We start from the raw sequence: 18,779 nt of genomic DNA, 5'->3' as shown, positions 1-18,779 counted from the left end.
CACTTGAATGCCAATCGCTTTAACGCAGATAATCATTTCCAAGGGATGCGTTCTGAAACGCATTCATTGGAATGCGTTCCCGAACGCATTCCTAGGAAATGCGTTTTTTGTCACCCGGCATACGTGCGTTCTTTGTTGCGCGGTGCTTGACATGAGCTTGAAAACTCATGCTAACTCATGTTTCAGAATTCATGGCCGATGCGGTTCCAGGTCGTATGCCTATAGGCTATAAAACACTTTGACACAGTGACGTCCTTTAAGGTGCATTCATATTTCCAGGATACGGACTAAGATTATTGTTACTGAATTATCCGAGGTGGAGAATAGGCCAGCGGGGTTCCAGGAGCATGCGCAGTACGCCTTCGCTGGGGGAATTCAGGCATTCTGCACTGGGCGTTATGTGTGAGCGAGTTCTGTGTTGGTGCAGCCGTCTGAACCGCGCAACAAATCCTGGTCCCCTAACCCCGCGACGCCCCTCGACATTCGCTTAGGCATAGAGGCCGGTTATCCCTGGAGTGCACGGAGCCCGAGCCCGAGCTTAATGAACGTGTACAGCGCAGTATGCAACACGGGACAAGCAATCTCCCGTCTCGTTTTCGTCCCCGTGTTGCCTCTCGCGTTGTACAAGCTCATTATGGATTACCAACTAGCCCAGTCAGCCACTCGAGTTCAAGTTAGGACAACTTCTCATTGAGAAGAAACAAGCAAACAAACAACTTATTTGAGCCTCTGAGTCACGTCAACTGGCGCTTGACTGCTCATTTTAGAGCGTGGCGCGGGGGCACACAAGGCCGGAGCGCGTCCTGAAATACAGCTGATTCCGCCGTCTTTCCGCTACATGCACGCACGATTCAGTAAGAAATTTATATCTGCGACGCTGGCGGAGCGTTCACGCGAGCCGACATCGGCGATTCGGCAACCGTCCGGTCGCGTTCTGAACGACAGGGCATCTGCTGATCACAGTTTGTGCGATATCTTTCAAATTAAGTTGTCGCGAATAAGCGCGAAAAGTAAAAGAATGAAATAGCCGTGCATGCAGCTTATTTTTATTTTTTGTTTGTTGCAATCTAAAACGGGAAAATAGTAGAACCGAGAGGACTGGCTGCTGCTGGAAACAAAAATATAATTTGGCGTCTGTAGGCGCGCCACCTCGCGGCTCTGTATCGAGAGCACGTGATAAGAAAGTAAAAGACGCCGAGCGCTCGCGTTTCGCTAGCGTTCGACTACTTCGTGGTTCTTTATTCCATTACAACTTTTTGTGTAGAACACTTAGCAGGGCCTAGTGGGTAATTTTTTACTTTCTTTCAGTGTACGCTGACAGGATAACGTAAAGGTGAAATAACGCGTGCGCAACGCGGGGAGCTACGTCGAGTTACTAAACTCTCGTGAATGTGAATCGTATTTTCGATGTACTACGCGCGGGTCGAAGACGACGACGTGCTGGCCGTTCTAACCGACGAAGACGACGAGCCTGCATAAACCGTTAGGTGCGCGAGGTATGTGCGCCTCTGTCCGTTGAAAATCTCCTGCAGGAGCCGACGTGAGTCTGTCCACGTCCCGTCTCCCGGTGTGCTCCAGGGAAGAGAGCGCGCCTGTTCGTGGTACTTCTCAGCCGGCAGCTGCTACACCTTACGAGTGCAGGAGTTCGAGCGGCCTCACCAAGAGCCGCCGCCTCGCAAGCCGCTAACCGTAAAAGAAGCTCCTAGCCCGTGGCTGATCACTGCGAAGATGGCCTGCGCAACGCTCAAGCGAGCGAACAGCTGGGACCCGCTCAGCCCCAACGGAAAACCAGCGAAGCGACGAAGGTTCTTCGCACCAGCGTCGGTCGCCGCGCCACCAGCGCCACGTCATACTGCTCCAACCAGGCCGCACCAGGCACGCTCGTCGCCCTTCGTCAACGCGACGCCGAGGGTGACGTCCGACGAGATCGAAGCCAACATCCGCGACGAGATGTCGCGGCTACAGCGACGCAGGCAGCTGTTCGTGCAGCAGGGCCCGCCAGACGACAGTCCAGCCGTGCTCTGTACGCTGCCGCCGCAGGGCGCAAGGCCGGACCAGCCTGTCTTCACGTTCCGCCAGGTGGGCCTGATCGTCGAGCGCATGGTCAGCGAGAGAGAGAGGCAGCTCTGCGAGATCTACGACGACGTTCTGTCGGCGAAGCTCGCCGAACAGTACGACGCGTTCGTCAAGTTCACGCACGACCAGGTCCAGAGGCGCTTCGAAGAGGTTACGCCGAGCTACCTGTCTTAGCGATAGCCGCACCATGGCGTAAGACAGATCGAGTGGCAGCAAGAGTAAGTGGGCGTGGAAGAGCATCATGGCCTCGACAGCACCGGCGCTCATCGTCGAGTGCGCGTTGAATCGTCGTTTTGGCATCTCATTGAAAAACTGCAGCGCGTTGTCTCATCAGCCGGTTGAACTGTAGATAAGGCTAGCGCACGCAAGTGATGCAGTACTGTGAAGATTTCATTTCGCGACTCCCATGTCATCTTTGCGTCAGCTTTGTCCCTGTAACGTATGCTGCACCTTCTTTGTAAGCAACGCTGTTTGTCATTAAAAGCTCTAGCAGGGCGTAGCCGGCTGGCTCATTTTTCGCCGTACAACTCGCATTCAGTGTTTGACATAGTGGAATATACCGACAAATGTGCTGCTGTTTTAGGGCGATGCGGCAGACGTCAGCATGACGTTTCTTGTGGGATGCGTTCCTGAGTCTGTGTGCTCGCGTCGCAAAGGGTTCCTAGTTCTGTCAAAGACAAAGACTTCTTACTTACCTGTAGGTTATTTTTCAATTGACTGCCAGACAAAAAATTTCTTCTGAATGCGTGTCTCCAGTAGTATGAAATGAGGGCGTTGTGTTATACGAAACATGCATAAACCCGATACGAGAACCTGAATGTCTCGTATCTACCACAGACGCACCGCGTTTTGAGTATGGAGCAAGTTCTATTTGGCAAGCATGCTGCCGGACTAGTCTTGGGTGTACGTGCATAACGACTTTGTGAGGGCGATGCTTAAAGCTGCAGTCAGGATCACAAAGAGAATTGAAAGATGCTTATTGAAATAGCGAAATAGCGGCGGTTCGATCCAACTTAAAGTGAAGGCGTCCGCGGTGTCCAGGCAGCGCGGCTGTTCACTTTGGGAGTGCAATGCACCTTATCAGTTGGAACCTTAGCATGCAGTTGCACCTTAGCTTGCACCGACGGTGTGGAACCTATAAAGTCTAAATTGCTTTTGCAACGACTGGTTCTTACGGAACCAAGATAGCGGTCGTGACGACGTTCGCGCCTTCTCGCATTTAGTAGTATTTCGACAGGCCGGCTGCGTAAGAAAAGGTGGAACAAAAGCCAGGTGGGGCTGCAGGCGCTCACATAGAACCCCCCATCCTTTTCTTTCTTCTTCCGGGTAAGGGAGGGAGATATACGCATGAAGGCAAGTCTGCTCGAACACGCTGGATGCACGAGGGGAAACGCGGTATGCAGACCGCCCCCGTACCGCCATGACATTGCGGCGAGCCTCTGCAGCGCTCTCACGGCGCATGTGGCGTCGGCAGAACAGCACGCGCACTTTTCTCTGTCGACGCGCTCAGGGAAAGCGGCGGTAATTGCAGCGAGAGCGCGGCCGAGCTTCGTGCGTGCAGCGCCTGCTGCGGAATAAACAGCAAAACGGTAGCAACGTCCTTTCACTTTCTAGTCTTGCCGGGTTTAAGCGCAGGCGAGAGACGCTGTGCCTTTCTTTGCCGTCGTTGCTTTTTCTTTTTCTCGCTGCGTTCACTAGGTCACGAGGCGTTCATTGTTTTCCCGCCTCCCGCGCTATAGCGTCGCCGGCGTCCCTGCCAAGCCTCACGCGGTCGCGCTGGAAAACAGAGAATGCGGCGAGGAAATCGGGATAAGTCAAACGGAGCCAACCACCTGCATGATTTACTGGCCTTTTCTTCCGACGCGTATACGCTCTGATAGCCATATGTGATCGAAGGGGCCGGCTCTGCCTGCCGACGGCCTGATCGCGGCGAGCCTTGGCGGCCTTATGTTGCGCTACTGCGGCTCTCGCGATGCAACACTTCGAAGGCCTTGGTGTAGTACTCCAGCAACAAGCAGCAAAGGCCACGGATAAGAAAAAAAAAAAGATTGACGCCGAAACCACCGAAGACGATCTCTCTATCAGATGTACTTTGCACGCGCACAATGTGATTGTCAGAGTGAGCGAATATGTTACAGGAATCTTCCGCATGCGTGCCGCACAAATCAATGGGGTGCGCTAACAATACTTTCCGAGTATACTGATGCCCTCGATAAGGTTGTTTGACGATCCATGGTGGCACAGATTATCGTCTATACATGTTTTGGTAGATGGCATGAGAACGTGATGTTGGCGCGAAGACGACGATGGAATGTGACGACACGTGACGACGGTGGATTGACGGTGCGACGGCAGCGTGACCAAGAAGACGGCACGACGACAAGGGAACCCAGACAACGGTGGCACGACAACGGCTGCTCGCCTGCGCTTTCGTCTCCGTTCATTTACTCCGCGGTGGTCAGAAACTCCTATACCAGTCGCAGACGCGCGCAGTGCACTTCGGCGACGATCGAACGCGCCGGCGCCTGCAACCGTCAGACCAGGCGGCGGAGAAACGCGACACATCGCTACCACCGACCACAGAATTAAACAAAAAAATTTAGATGTGTAAACCTTCACACGCCGCAGCTGTCTGGCATGACAGCACGTGCCCTTTGTATCGGCACTTTTGCACCGGCAGGGATAGACCGACTGCCAACCACGAAAACGGGCGAAGCTATTCGGTTAAATATATATATATATATATATATATATATATATATATATATATATATAGAGAGAGAGAGAGAGAGAGAGAGAGAGAAGTTTCATCATCATCGCCATCAGCCTCTATTTTATGTCCACTGCAGGAAGAAGGCCTCTCCCTGCGATCTCCAATTACCCCTGTCCATGCGCTAGCTGATTCCAACTTGCCCCTGCAAATTTCCCAACTTTATCACCCCACCTAGTTTTCTGCCCTCCTCGACTGCGCTTCCCTTCTATTGGTATCCATTATGTAACCCTAATGGTCCACCGGTTATCCATCCTACGCATTACATGGCCTGCCCAGCTCCATTTTTTCCTCTTAATGTCAACTAGAATATCGGCTATCCCCGTTTGCTCTCTGATCCACACCGCTCTCTTCCTATCCCTTAACGATAGACATAACATTTTTCGTTCCATCGCTCTTTGTGCGGTCCTTAACTTGTTCTCGTGCTTCTTTGTTAACCTCCAAGTTTCTGCCCCGTATGTTAGCACCGGTAGAATGCAATGATTGTACACATTTCTTTTAAACGACAGTGGTAAGCTCCCAGTCGGGATTTGGCAATGCCTGCCGTATGCACTCCAACCCAATTTTAATCTTCTGTGAATTTCATTCTCACGATCAGGATCCCCTGTCAGTAATTGACCTAGATTAACGTACTCCTGTACAGACTCCTGTGTAGAGTTTAACGCCTCCAAATTGCACAGTCGGTTATGAGCGCTAGGCCATGATGCAGTGCTGCTCCAGATAAACTTCGACCTTCTGGAAATCTGTAACGGGCACGCAATGCACGCTATAATTTAGTAGTCGTAGTAGTAGTGTTCTTGCATTCCGCCCGATCGGAATGCGGCCGGGATCGAACCCGCGACCTCGCGCTCAGAAGCGGAACGCCAAAGTCGCCGATCGAACCAAAACGGGGGTTGGCTGTCGCTGCTACACAGTCGGAAGGCGTTGCTGTGTAGTACAGTCACACGACTTAAAAAATGTCACAGTTTCGCCCAAGGGCGAAGCAATGAGAGAGAGAGAGAAAAAGGTAAACGAAAGACAGGGAGGTTAACCAGAGGTTATCTCCGGTTGGCTACCCTGTACCGAGGGAAGGGTAAAGGGATGCGAAAGGCGAGGGAGAGAAAAATAAGTAAAAATAAAGAATAAAAAAAAGGAAGGAAAGAAAAGAAAATCACACACGCACACAAAACAGAACTGTTTCTGCGGTCACTGTCACGCAATCTGCGAAGGCGTTCTCGTGTTGCTTAGTGTGAACGTTCCATCCTACGTAACACAGTGCAGAGTCACAATTTGTCACTGAGTCCAATCAATGCGATAACACAGCAATGTCATACGAAGTAAGGTGAGCGGCTTTGGTAGCAATATGAATTGTAGTAAACCTGAGCTGATTAAGTAAGCAGGTGTGCTGCGGCGTAAGTAGACCGACATGAAGAGAGACTCGATGACCACGAGAAGGCGCGTGTGAAAGGGTGGTGTTGATGAGAAGCGCTTCCCGTGGGCAGCGCGTGCGAAGGGACACACCTGTAGCGCTGCACTGCCGATCCGGGCAGCATTGCATGTGTAGCGTGCGTTGGAAAATGTGGCCCGACTATTACTAACTGAATGAACAAGCGTGGTGTGAGCGCGCACAAACAAACATGAATAGATCACACTGAATGACTGCAGACAACGACTGTCAAAACGCTGGCAGCAAGCGCATACGCCGCAGCGGGCGAAGGTACGTGCGGTCTATCGCTTCAACGGAAACTGAGCGGCGAATGCACAGCGCATAGAAAGGTCAGAGCCGTGTGGAGATAAGAGACGGTGCGGGCGAGCGACGAGCGCGGTTGTTGGCAGAGTAGAAGTGCGCCCCCCCCCCCCCCCACCCCCCCTCCCGCTCCCTCCGGCGCTGGCTTCCCGCTTCCTTGCTTGCGCGTGGGAGATTGAGTGCGTTCGCTCTCCGTGATAGCGCGCGTCCCCGCACGCTTCCGCTCTTGCATACGGCGCGTGGCGAAGATTTTATCATTACGGAACCTCACGGCGACGGCGACGCCGACGGCAGAAATCCGGTTGAAGTGTCCATATAATTGCTATCGCAATAAAACAATGGCTTATAGCGTGCAGCGACAGAAGTAGTTGTAGTTGTTATCACCCTCAACACATGGCACGTAGCCACGAGTGGGGATTGCCCACGCTTCGATGGCTGCCGCTAAGCTTCTATACATTCTCGCCCTTTACTTTTTGTCAATACTGTTCTTCTCTCTGTTTCTCAGACGTGGACTAACTTGTCGCCATCTGACTTACATACAGTTTCCTAGAAAAATTGCTAGACGGAACTTTGGCGCTCTAATGTGTCTACGGGTGTTGCAAGTATGACAGATCAGCCAGCATAATAATAATAATAATAATAATAATAATAATAATAATAATAATAATAATAATAATAATAATAATAATAATAATAACATGGATTTGATTAAGCCTCGTCCGTCTGGCTTCAAACGGCTTTGTGAGCGTGAAGTGATGGTTTTCAACAACATATTGCGTTATAAGTGCAACTAACTATTCGCAACGATCACGCGTGTGCATGTCAATTATTTGCTTTAATGTATTTAGAAAACTATATGAGTGCTTGAAAATTTAGAAATTTAAAGCGTCATAAAATAACATCGTCACAAGAAGGTTCGGAGCCAGAAGCGCAAAGATTGGACAAATCCATGTGCATATACCATCGTTCCCATCTCAGCGTCAGAATTCCCTCTAGTCATTTTTGTAAATCCACGCCAAGTTACTGCTCTTCTTTCATATATGCACGCGGCCTTCTCTGCTTCTTCGTCGTTTTGGCTAATCTTATAGTAACTCGCGACATATGCGCTCACTAAGCTTTTCTTTTCGTGAGTACATTATTCGTTCAGGCAGGAATTATGAACGAGGGACTGCCGCCAGCTTTCCGTACCATTGCACTCAAAGGTCGTATACGTTGACGTCACAACTTCACAACACCAACGAGCACAAATCGCAGGCGCAAGCACCCAAGCAGCTTTTTATTCCCCTGTTGTTTTTATACGATTTTATGAATAAGTTATTTCGTGCAGCAGCTGATTGCCTGCTGATTTTTTTAAATTCAAGCCTTTTCTTTCCACATTATCATCGTCGTCTTCGTTTTCTACTCCTCCTTTTGTTACCATTTTCCCCTTTCCCAACCATGAGTTGCAGGCTGGAACATAGTAGTTCATGCCGACCTCTCAGCTCTTCTCTTATAATAAATCTCTCGCTCCCTATCTATTGCCTGTAGGATATTATGAACACTTCACCACGAAGAAGTCGTGTTCAGGTAGCCTTGTGTCTCCCATGAACAGAATTAGAACCGTCCAGGTGTGTTACTGTTAACATACAAGGACAACTTTTACTCATTTAGGCTTGGGTTACGTAAAAAAATGTGCAGATGCCTTGCACTATAGGTTGTGGGAATAAGTTTATGCGGGAATCAATAGTGTGAAGCGAAGCATTTTGCCGGTAGCTGACTATCCAGAACCGTTAGGTGTTCTGCCAAGCGTTAACAGATGGACCAATATATGTTTGGGTAAGGCGAGCCAGACGGCAGAATAGGTGGGGTGATGAAGTTAGGAAATTTGCAGGCACAAGTTGGAATCAGCTAGCGCAAGACAGGAGTTTTTGGAGATCACAGGGAGGGGCCATCGTCCTGCAGTGGACATAAATATAGGCTGATGATGATGAAAGCGAGTCATTGTGTGTATACCGACAACAGGAAGGTGACTATGAAGGAGGCGGCATGACTGACTTATTGCATTCCGCTGAAGAAACGTTACAAGCTCTTCCGTTACGCGCTGGGATGGTCCCGAAGGTGGTACAATGTCACATAACGTCTCAAAGCGATAGCTGCAATGAGCGAAGGATGGGGCCTGGTCTTGAACTGTCGCTTTCATAAACAACCTGTTCCTATGCGATGTGACGCACGTGAATGACATTGATGATACTAGCATTCCTTCGCGCTTTCCATTCATGTGCCTGAGGTCTAATTGAAACTGGCACGCGCGTACATGCCCTCGCTTTGTTAAGCACATTGCTGCTATGTGCAGGACGTGACGCATGCGCCAATCGACTCGATGCGCTAGTAGGAATTGGCGCCTATACCTGATTGAATCAAGCAGGTGTAGCAATGATACCTGATTAAATCAAGCAGGCTAGGGGACTATTTCTCACCGCCCGGTTTCAAAGGGGGTACCAATAAATCATCATCAACATCACGAGAGATGTACGCATGCGTATGTGGCCTAACGGGTATATAATCAGGCTGTTTTGGCTATGCGCCCTGGTTCAATCCTACCATAGGACAAGTAAAATTCCTTTTATTGAAGAGACCCAAGACGAGACATAAGCCTACCGAAGAGTGCCTGGTACGAACGAGGCAAAGAATACTTCGCATTAAAAAACTGCAGTTATAGACGAGCGAAATTATTGGCCCCAATGAGTTTTTATAGTGCGGTAATGCTTTTTCATCTTTGTTGTTGTCGTGTCGTTGCAGCCTGTGACATCATTGCAATGGCATTAGGAGTTCTAACGTATGGCTTCAGCAGTGGTGGGAAGCACCTTGTGTGGCAAGCATGTGAAGCACAATGTTTAAATGAAATTGTATCATTTCACTGTCTTACAGTCTCTTGATCACACGTACAATACAATTTGCCCGTTTGTTAATACTGTCATTTAAGTCATACTACTGAGCTCAGAATTACTACAGAATTACCATCGACGCCTATTTGCATATCCAACCCTCAAGCCTGTGAGATAGACCGATATCATAAGCGTACACTGTCTCCAGTTGTTTTCGTTATTATTAGGTAGCTGTATTGAAAAAAATAAAAAGGGGGGGGGGGGGGGCGACTACACAAAGGCTATTCAACTGTAAATGCGCGTACTTGGAAAGTATCAGAACTCCCGCACTTCTTAAACCGCAAATCTTCATCACATGACGGAACATGCAGTTTATGTAAATTTTATTTAAGACATATAGTATAGTCGTACGGCTGAAGAACACCCTCAAGTACAGCAAAACGATGAGAATATTGCTGGCTGATGCAGAAATGTAGGTCAAAAACTGTAGAAAGGAGGGGTCGGGTGTTACTGGCTGTTGCTTTTGTATACTAGGGATGTGCATACATAGCTTGGGTCGATAGCTCGAGAAGGCCAGTAATATCAGCTAATATCAAACATGCTTACCGTAAGAAACAAGCACAAAACAACATTCGGACAAGATGCGTCATCACTTGGCAGCATAAAATAGTGAACTGAGAAAGACGAAAATATGGGACCTGGTGCCAGCAAGCCACGTGATTCCGAATTTACTCTTGCAAATCGGGCCCGTACTGCACTGACTGCACGCACATATGGGAACCATAAGGAAATGACAAAATTTCCGCGTTTGTTCTGTGTTGTTGTCTTTGTCCGTCCGTCCGAGCACTCATCCGAGGTCTTTCGGTGATACACTGAGACGAACGTGTCTGTCTTTCCTGCTGTCAGAGATCAAGCTGTGGCCACCTTATAACTCCACATTAGCCAAGAGCCGACCATCGCGCCAGTGTACCCAATGTACTCGCTTAGTGAAGACACCCACACCACCTAGAAGTTGTTGGTGCTTTGCCACGCTACGTGAATCTCTGTCTGTGCAACGTGGTCCTAGCGAGAAGACCCGAAAAAAGAATTTGTCTAAATACGGCTGCTCAGAGACGTTTTCTATATGCATGGAAGCCACGGTAACGGACTTTCATCTCAGCCTGAGCGCTCAGGCTGGAATTGAGATGTCCGCAATCGCACAAGCCGGATTCGTAAGTGCGTAGGATGCTTCTCAATAAACTTAGCTGCATGCTGAGGAAGCGAGAAAATAGAGCTTTGTTGCAGCTTCTTTGAGCTTCTGTTTGCTCGGAGCTGACAACGATACTTAATTTCTTCAGCTAACCACTTGTGTGTTTCTCACGTGTTACCAATAGATTGTGCAGAATGTCAGGACGCGTAACCACATTAAGGTTCTTACTGTTACACATTGCCATGCCGCACTACAGCGTGATGAAAAGGACCGCGCTTTAACGGGAAAAAAAAGAAACAAATAAAAAGTTAAAACCTGTTGAACAAACCAATGGCCACGCTATACTGCAGGTAGGAAGCTTTTTCACGGGTTAGGCTGATGGTTGTCTGTCGACACATGTTTCCAAGCCAACGCGTTTCAGCCGAACAACCGACCGCGTATGGCAGGCTGTGTGTGCGAAAGATGCCGTTCCCGTGAAAAAAGAAAAGGGCCGGCGAGCGTACACACACGCGTGGCCGGTGAGCGAAGGGGAACGACCAGCGAAAATAGGTGAACTCGAGAAAGTCGGTCCTCCTCCGACGCGCGCAGCCGCTGAACCCAGTGCGGCGGCGGCCGGGAGAGTGTTGCAAAAATAGGGGAGGGAAAAAGTGGACCCCCCCCCCCCCCCCCCCCTTGCCCCCGGCGCGTTTTTTCCATTCCATCTCGGCGGCGAATGAAAGTCCCCTCATTGCCGGTCGTGCACGCGCCGCCGGCCACGCTGACGCCTTTGCCGCGCACCGGACCGGTCGCCTGCAGCGAGCGAACTTCGTGCGCGGCCCCCAAGCACACCGGCACTCGAGAGTGCATCGTGAAAGGTTGCAGCGACGCGCTGCCGGACCGCTAGTGGGACTGAACGTCTGCACCCCCTCTTAGCTCGACTCTTCCCAGTGTGTGTGCCTGCGTGTGTGAGTGCCAGTCGATGAACGTGCGCGTCCGAACACAGCCTGACGACACTAGCTTTTGACATCTAATCGCCAGCCACGACTGTGCTCCGAGAACCTGGATTCAGTGGAAGTTCTAACCGTTAGCAACGACACTGCTCGCGTGCCGCAAACCCGAGGAACGGACACTGCCACTGGAGAGGCCAATGACCAACGCCGTCCGCGACCTGTAGGTTGGACGTGCGCTCGTCAAAGGCGCTTGATCCGTTGCCTGGGTCTGCCGTGTGGACGAGTGGTGACTGCAAGTGTGTGTTTTGGCCCGACGCTAGCTCCGGTGCCAGGTTACGACGACTATCCTGCGTACTTAGAAACGAAGACGTCAGTACACGAGTAGCACCTGAGGTTAAGCATCTGGAGGGTTCCGCTGTCATCGAGTGAGGCGGCGAAGTTATAAGATTGACGGACCAACTCCTTTCGCCTTTGCACGTGTGCTGTCTTAACTCCCCGGAAGAACGGTCTAATTTACGTATACGACGGACCCCGGCCAGTGATTGGTCGATGAACACGCATCAGTGCGCGTAGGTTGTCATCGCTCCCGCACGAAGGAAAGAATAAGACAGCGCCGAGAAGCGGCACGTGGCAGCGGCGGCTACTGTTGTGGTTTGACAGACCGCTGGCACCGCTCCCAGCGCGGCGGCTGCAGGCGCGGCGGCGTCAACGTCTTTCGCGCCAACGAGGGACACCGGCGTTTTTCCACCGGCGGCCGCTGGATTTGGCGCCCAACCGAAACCGCCGCCCTCACCCCTTTCGACTGTCCGGAAAGGATCGAGGTCTGATTGCGTCGAAATTCAAAGCAACCGTAATGCGGTCGGCCTCCAAGCATAACCTCCGGCAGAACGGGTAAGCACCTTTTAATGTTTGTCCGCCGCCCGCGCCTCCTTGCCCAGAAAATTGCCCGCTGATTATCCTCGCCAACAAAGTGTGCGGCGCCTGTCTCCGTTTCCGCCGCGGTCGCCCGCACTGTTTCTGCCCGTGAGCGCCGGCTGTCAGCGTTTTTTTTTTTTTTTTCCTTTTTTTAATGTTTCATTTCTTTTTTTAACTTCGCGAAGCAGCCGTGAAAATGTTCTGTCGGGCGACGCCATTGCTTTCAGTGCGGTCTGTCTTGTCGAAAACAGCCGTCGTCAGAAACATTGTTTCTCGATGGTGACACATTTCTACCCGATGCGTGGGCGATATGTCAGAAGTCCGCTAGGCGCTTGCCGCTTCCCTACTGATTAATAACGATCGCACGCATATCCTCGAACAAATATGAACCGACATACCAGATGAACCGACATACCAGAAAACCGCTAACATCTGGTGTTATGCAGTATGCGCGCGAGACTGCATGAAAGTTCGTATCTATTCTATCGCCACAAATCGGGTCCATGGCCTTTTCTGCATCTTTGTCACTAAGGTCGTCACGAACGCTGTGGTCGCATGAAAGGGTGCACATTATTTGGGGCGCACTTTTGACCGCATAAGAGGTTTGCGTGTGTGAATGGGGCCCGTAAATGCGAGAAGACTCTTTCAGAAGTTCTGGAGCATTTTTGATACAGTTTTCGTAAGTTTTGTGGCGAAGTTCCTCGTTTGAGAAAAGCGAGGGAACGTTCCACACGTTCAGAACTGATGAAATTCAAATTACCACGCTTGCGGATTCGGTTGGCGACCGTTCCTTTAATGTCACAGGTCCTTCCTCTCTTTTACTAACGAATACTCCTCGTAGTTCAAGAGAACGGTCTTAGAGAAAGAATGTGAAAAGACAATAACTGTCACGTTTGTGGGCGAAAGAAACAGCGTTCTGTATAGAACAGCTTTTGTTGTGTGACTGCAGAGAGCTAAGTAACTGCAAAGTAAACAGCGAGCAACTGAACATCGTCAGCAGTGCGCGATTCTGGCTGGGCGGGAGTCGCGAAATTGCGGCACATGACACCAATGTGGCAATATTGCTGACCCGTACTCACGGAGATCCCGCAATTACCGACACCTCTGGCGCGTGTATCAGCTCCATAGTCATGACGATATAGTGCATTCATTACGGCAGGTCACATTGCTTGGGTCGAACCGCACTGCTGTCGCTGAGCTGAGGAGCGGAAACGTGACAAGAAGCGAAGCGAAGGAATTGGAGCTATTAACCCTGTTAATAATCGTGCTCACGAGTACGGATATGCTTTACATATTACGCACATACTACCAATTTTCTGCAATAAATGTTTGGCTCGGCTTCTTGCGCTGCGTGTGTACACTTATGCGTAACGCGACACGTTATAGTCTCGCAGTGGAGCAGCAGTCCGGCGATACAGAAATCTCAAGACTTCGGCGCTGTCGGGACTGTAAGTTACTTCGGCTGCCGCCCACGAAAAAATTGGACACATTTACACGAAGCATACACTGCAGCTGCTGACGTACCCGTTCCACATATTTAAAAAACAAATGTAGGTAGATGTTGACGCCTCTATAGATGGAGACCTGCTATTCTCGAGCTGTTTTGGGGGTGATATTTAACGTGCATCATATTCAATCTTGTAGGCGATGCAGCCGCTCGTTCTGTGTGTATAACTGCAGGTCACGCAGACAGAAGTCACTATAGCGTTAACAGATCTTATGGTGATTTCTTTTATTATTATTTCACTGTTTTTTTTTTTTTTTTCACGGCAAAGCTCGCTGACTGGCGAACAAACATTCACTGGGCAGACGGGAAAAATTCTTGAATATATTGTCGTCGCCTGCGTACGTGATTCCTCGATACCTACAGCTGTCCCCTTGGCCCGAATGCATATATAGGCGTCGTTCATTCGATTTTGAAGCCAGTCCTCTTGTGTTCCTCTTGTTTATTTTGTTTTTGTTTTTTCTTTCGTAGGCGTCGTTTTTGTAGATCAGGTTAAAACGTAGCTTAAGCAACCGCTCCTGCGCATTTTCCCCCGGTGCTTGCTCAGGGAAAGCCCAGGCACCCTTGGAAGTGTTACTGGACCGCGTTTCCATTTGTTGTCCGAAAAGTGCTCGTAAATTGTTTTGTTTATTTGTTTTTCATTTCTTGGGGCGCACACAGTATGCAGGAGAAGCTGGTTCAAGCATGCCCGTATTAACGGGGCTGCAACTACGCGTGAGCTTATTCACATGCATTGTGGCGGTTTACGACTTAAAACTGGCTTTCGGCATTTCGAAAAGATAAAACTAAGGAAACTGCTCCGTAATTACTTCTCGCTGTGTCCCTCTTGTTCAATGAAGTTTTATTTTCTGCGTCATCGTGCCTAAACTAGGAATGTCATCTTAATTACACCTGTTTTGCTGTCTCGACTTGTTACTGCATCAACTTTTTGCGAAGCTATTACAAAGTTGTATGGTATCAGCAGTATATACTTAAAACCATCTTTTCAGTTGGGCGTGTGCAATTTCGGCGTTCGCGCATCGTTCCTGCGTGTTTGCTTCTCGTTCCTACTTATTTAATGTGCGTGTGTTGTGCGAGGACCTCTGTTGCTGTTTTCTTCCTCATCTTGATAATCATTCTCCGTACGCTATGAGATCGCCCTTTGCCACTGCTGGTCTTTTCGGGCTGTCGCGTAACTGTGGAAGCTAGACGATCGTCTGCGCGATGACACTCTGTGATCCGTGTCGCGCTGAAAGAGGTCGTCCCCGCGGCAGAATCTACCGATGAGCGTGGAAAACTTGCCAATCGGCTAACAGATGTTTGCCATCGAAACCGGAAAGAAGGGCGCGTTGGATTGGGAGAAGAGGACACGTAGAGAGGAGGAGGACTGCAATATCAGAGGGCAGCAGAGACTGAGGGGAGAGAAAGAGAAGCTAAGGAGAGGGTTCACACGGTCCCCAAGTTCAGAGAGCGCGTTCACTGACGTAAGGAAAGGAAAGGAGGGCCACGAGCACCTGAGAGAAAGTAGTGCTCTCGGAGAAAGTCGGGGCGCGCGCGCGACCGGATCGGATAGAACCGTTCGAATTTTCTTGCTCCCGCTCCTTCTTCGTGCGCCTCTCCTCTTACCTAATCCCTCGGATCCGACACAATTAGGAGGCGAGCTGAGCAGTGCGGGCTTTTCAGTACCGCCCGAGCGGATGTTCGCGCGTGTGCGTGCAGTGTCCGCGCGTCCCTGTGCGTCGTCTGCTGCCGGCACTTTGCAGACGAAAACTCCACTTCTGCCTCGAGCAGACGATCTTCCTTTCGGTTTTGTCAACGCTGGGCTCCAGTGCGTGTGCGTGCGAACCAATGCTGGCATCGTGATTGTCGGTACTATGTGTTCCGTGACTTCTTGCTTCGGTGCATTGACGACCGCGCGGTAGTACCGTGGCAAGTGGCCGTGTCGTGTATGTCGTCGCATGTGTGATCGTGGGTGCCAGCTGTCGGGTGGATTGTTCGCGGCAGCGCCATTCGTGCCGTCGCGTTGGCGCCCACTTGGTCGACGCTCTCGTGGGTTGCGTGAGAAAATGGATTTCGCCAGCGACTCCGCGTGAGGCGCACGACACCGACTCTATCTTCTTTTGAGGTGAGCCGACGGTAGCTGTTGTCGCGTGCGTCAATCTGTGGTCGTTCTATGTGCGGGACGCTCGAATTTGGGTCTCCTATTTATCAATTTTCTTTTCTCTGCTATATTTATGAGCGTTCTCTTTCGTCGCCATATAGCTTAGTTTATATGCACCCGGCCAATGGAAGTCCGGTTGCGTGCGAACATGTATAGAGCGACGAAGCGTACGCAATGAAAGAACGTCCCAAGGAGCTCGTGTTTGGGACGAAGTTCGTGCAGAGCATTGTGTGCCCACGTAGCTTATTTCGATCTGCAGGACACGCTCGACAAAAGCAGTCAGTAATCGACTTTACGATGAGAACGGGTGAAGTTTAATACGGTCTTGCAACAAAACGGGGTCGTTCTTTCAGTTCGATGAAGTCGCGCGAGGAATTGCGCTCGATGGGTCCTTGTAATGCTCAGTTCTTGTGCAAGGTGACTGAAATCGAAATGCCCTTGCGATCCCTTTATATGCGCCACCCCCCTTTTTTTATTAAAGATTGTTTTCTTTTTCTCTTTTATTTGACATCTGTTTTTCAATACTTCACAAGCGCTGTGCGGCGACCTTATAACTTATGCTCTAGTGGTGAAAGTCATGCGTGTGTGTTCGGTGAGGCTTGACAAATTGAACTACTTTTATGAACGGGTCTGCCTCACAATGAGATCATTCGTGACCATGATTACAACGATGGTACGAATAATTTAGTATCTCTTTTTGTAGTAGTTCTGCTAGTTTGTTCAACTTATTATTATTATTTTTTTCATCTAGGCCTCAGTACATATTTCTGACGTACTGACCTGGTTCGGATAGTTCGGAACTTGCAAGCCCTAAACGAAATTGGCCTTTCCGTGTGTTCACTGACCCCTGCTCAGTGCATATGAGCGTAGCGTGCGTAACTTTGTAAAGCAACGCGATAGTTCAGACCAGGAGCGGAAAATACTCACACTCAGGGAAATTACACTCTCGAGAGTGGATTCGATGTCGAAATAGTGTTCTTGCACGCTTTCATAAACTTCAGTGTAAAAGGGTGTTTTGTGCGAAACTTACACCTTGCAGAAATTAAGGGTGCCTGGGCACTTCAACATTTCAAGCACGTAAAAAGCCATGAACGCCTATTTACCAGCGATTTGCGCCAAGTCATTGTTCGAGCATGTCATATGGTCACAGTATGCGATGGATGTTGTCAACCTGCTACTTCACGTACACCCGTGAGCAAAAGTATACGGACCACAGGGTTGCCGAAAAAACTGAATTTCTTCGTAATTGGCATGGTTAAACTGAAATTGACGAGTACACTGGAAAATTCGCAATGCCGAGTTCGGATTGCAGTCCTCAATTTCACGTTGCATTCTCGGGCACTTGAAGAAAATTGGCTTTATCGCGCAATCCCTGGTCCGTATACGTTTGCTCACGGGTGTACATAGCGTCCCCGGTGGTGAAGTGGAAAGACGTAGCTTTTTCATTCATTTCCTACAAATGCCTTTCGCTTCTTACCACTGGCTTCGTTTAAGTTGTTTCAGCTCGGTGTTGTTTTATAGATCAGCTGCCAATAGTCAGCAAACCACAGTTCTTCAGGCGCATGTTCTCTCTGGCCGGCGCAATATTATGCGCAGTAAGTCTTGCGCTATTTGATGCAGTATCGGTTGGCTAAACATTCACAGGTGCACGCGGAGCAATCTTCTACCGATAAGAACGCGGCATTATTTGTAGAGATGGCGCGCCCCGGTCGTAAAGTCGAAAGACACATTTACTTTGTCCCCTGCTCGCCTTCCTCTCTTTCACCCATCTTACTGCTAGCTTCGCCTAAATTGTTTCACCTTGGTGCTGACTTATATACTGAAGCACTCAAGAGCGTGGCGTCAAGCAATCAGAACAGCTAGGCGCTACTGCGACCTTTAGGTGCAGTAGCATGGTTGTGTTCTCTGAGGTTGTGTCAGCTGGGTGGTAACGCTTCTCACTGGCAATCTGTAGGTTTCAATTGGGTTCTGGGGTTTTACGTGCCAGATCCACGAGTTGATTATGAGGCACGCCGTAGTGGGGGACTCCGGATTAATTTTGACCACCAGGGGATCTTTAACGGGCCCCCAATGCACGAGACACGGGCGCTTTTGCATTTCGCCCCCACCGAAATGCGGCCGCCGCGGCCTGGATTCGATCCCGTGACCTCGCGCTTAGCAGCGCAGCACCACAACCCCCTAAGCCACCGCGGCGGGTAATCTGTAGGTCCACAGTTTGAATCCAGGCTACGCGGCTTTCTTTTTTCTTCTCTATTTTTTCTACCCGCCGTGGTTGCTTAGTGGCTATGGTGTTGGGCTGCTAAGCACGAGGTCGCGGGATCAAATCCCGGCCACGACGGCCGCATTTCGATGGGGGCGAAATGCAGAAAACACCCGTGTACTTAGATTTAGGTGCACGTTGAAGAACCCCAGGTCGTCCAAATTTCCGGAGTCCCCCACTACGGCGTGCCTCATAATCAGATTGTGGCTTTGGCACGTAAAACTCCATATTTTTTTTTTTTTAACCTCTCGGTGGTCGGCATATTTTGTGTCCTGCCCGTGAACAAGAATAATCATGGTCAGCAATGGCTGATACCCCCATCTCATCATACCCCCATTATTTAGACCGCAAGTGGTGTAAATTATTCCGGTGTCCCCCAGTACGACGTGCCTCATCATCAGATCGT

General features: G+C 49.9%; 2 protein-coding genes across 4 annotated transcripts in view; both read left to right on the top strand.

Annotated features, from left to right (window-relative positions):
• LOC119443020 (neurofilament medium polypeptide-like) overlaps positions 1 to 18,779 on the top strand; it is a 180,524-nt gene that overhangs the window by 75,927 nt on the left and 85,818 nt on the right. Inside the window, exon 1 of one of the 3 annotated variants that reach the window (XM_049662520.1) lies at positions 11,131 to 12,445. The exons of 1 other annotated variant lie outside the window; for it this stretch is intronic. The gene's annotated coding sequence lies outside the window, so the exon portion shown is untranslated. Of the gene's footprint in view, positions 1 to 11,130; positions 12,446 to 15,478; positions 16,078 to 18,779 lie in introns of those variants that run through there. One more of the 3 variants, XM_049662522.1, reaches the window with a different exon arrangement.
• LOC119443021 (akirin-2) lies at positions 1,158 to 2,575 on the top strand. Its single transcript, XM_037708137.2, has one exon. It carries the CDS (start codon positions 1,729 to 1,731, stop codon positions 2,248 to 2,250), a length of 522 nt encoding a protein of 173 aa, XP_037564065.1. The 5' UTR covers positions 1,158 to 1,728; the 3' UTR covers positions 2,251 to 2,575.

This window comes from Dermacentor silvarum, chromosome 2 (genome assembly GCF_013339745.2).
Source record: "Dermacentor silvarum isolate Dsil-2018 chromosome 2, BIME_Dsil_1.4, whole genome shotgun sequence".
NCBI classification, from domain to species: Eukaryota; Metazoa; Arthropoda; class Arachnida; order Ixodida; family Ixodidae; genus Dermacentor; species Dermacentor silvarum.
Note: the sequence above shows the minus strand (reverse complement) of the source record. Positions and strands in the feature narration are given on the sequence as shown.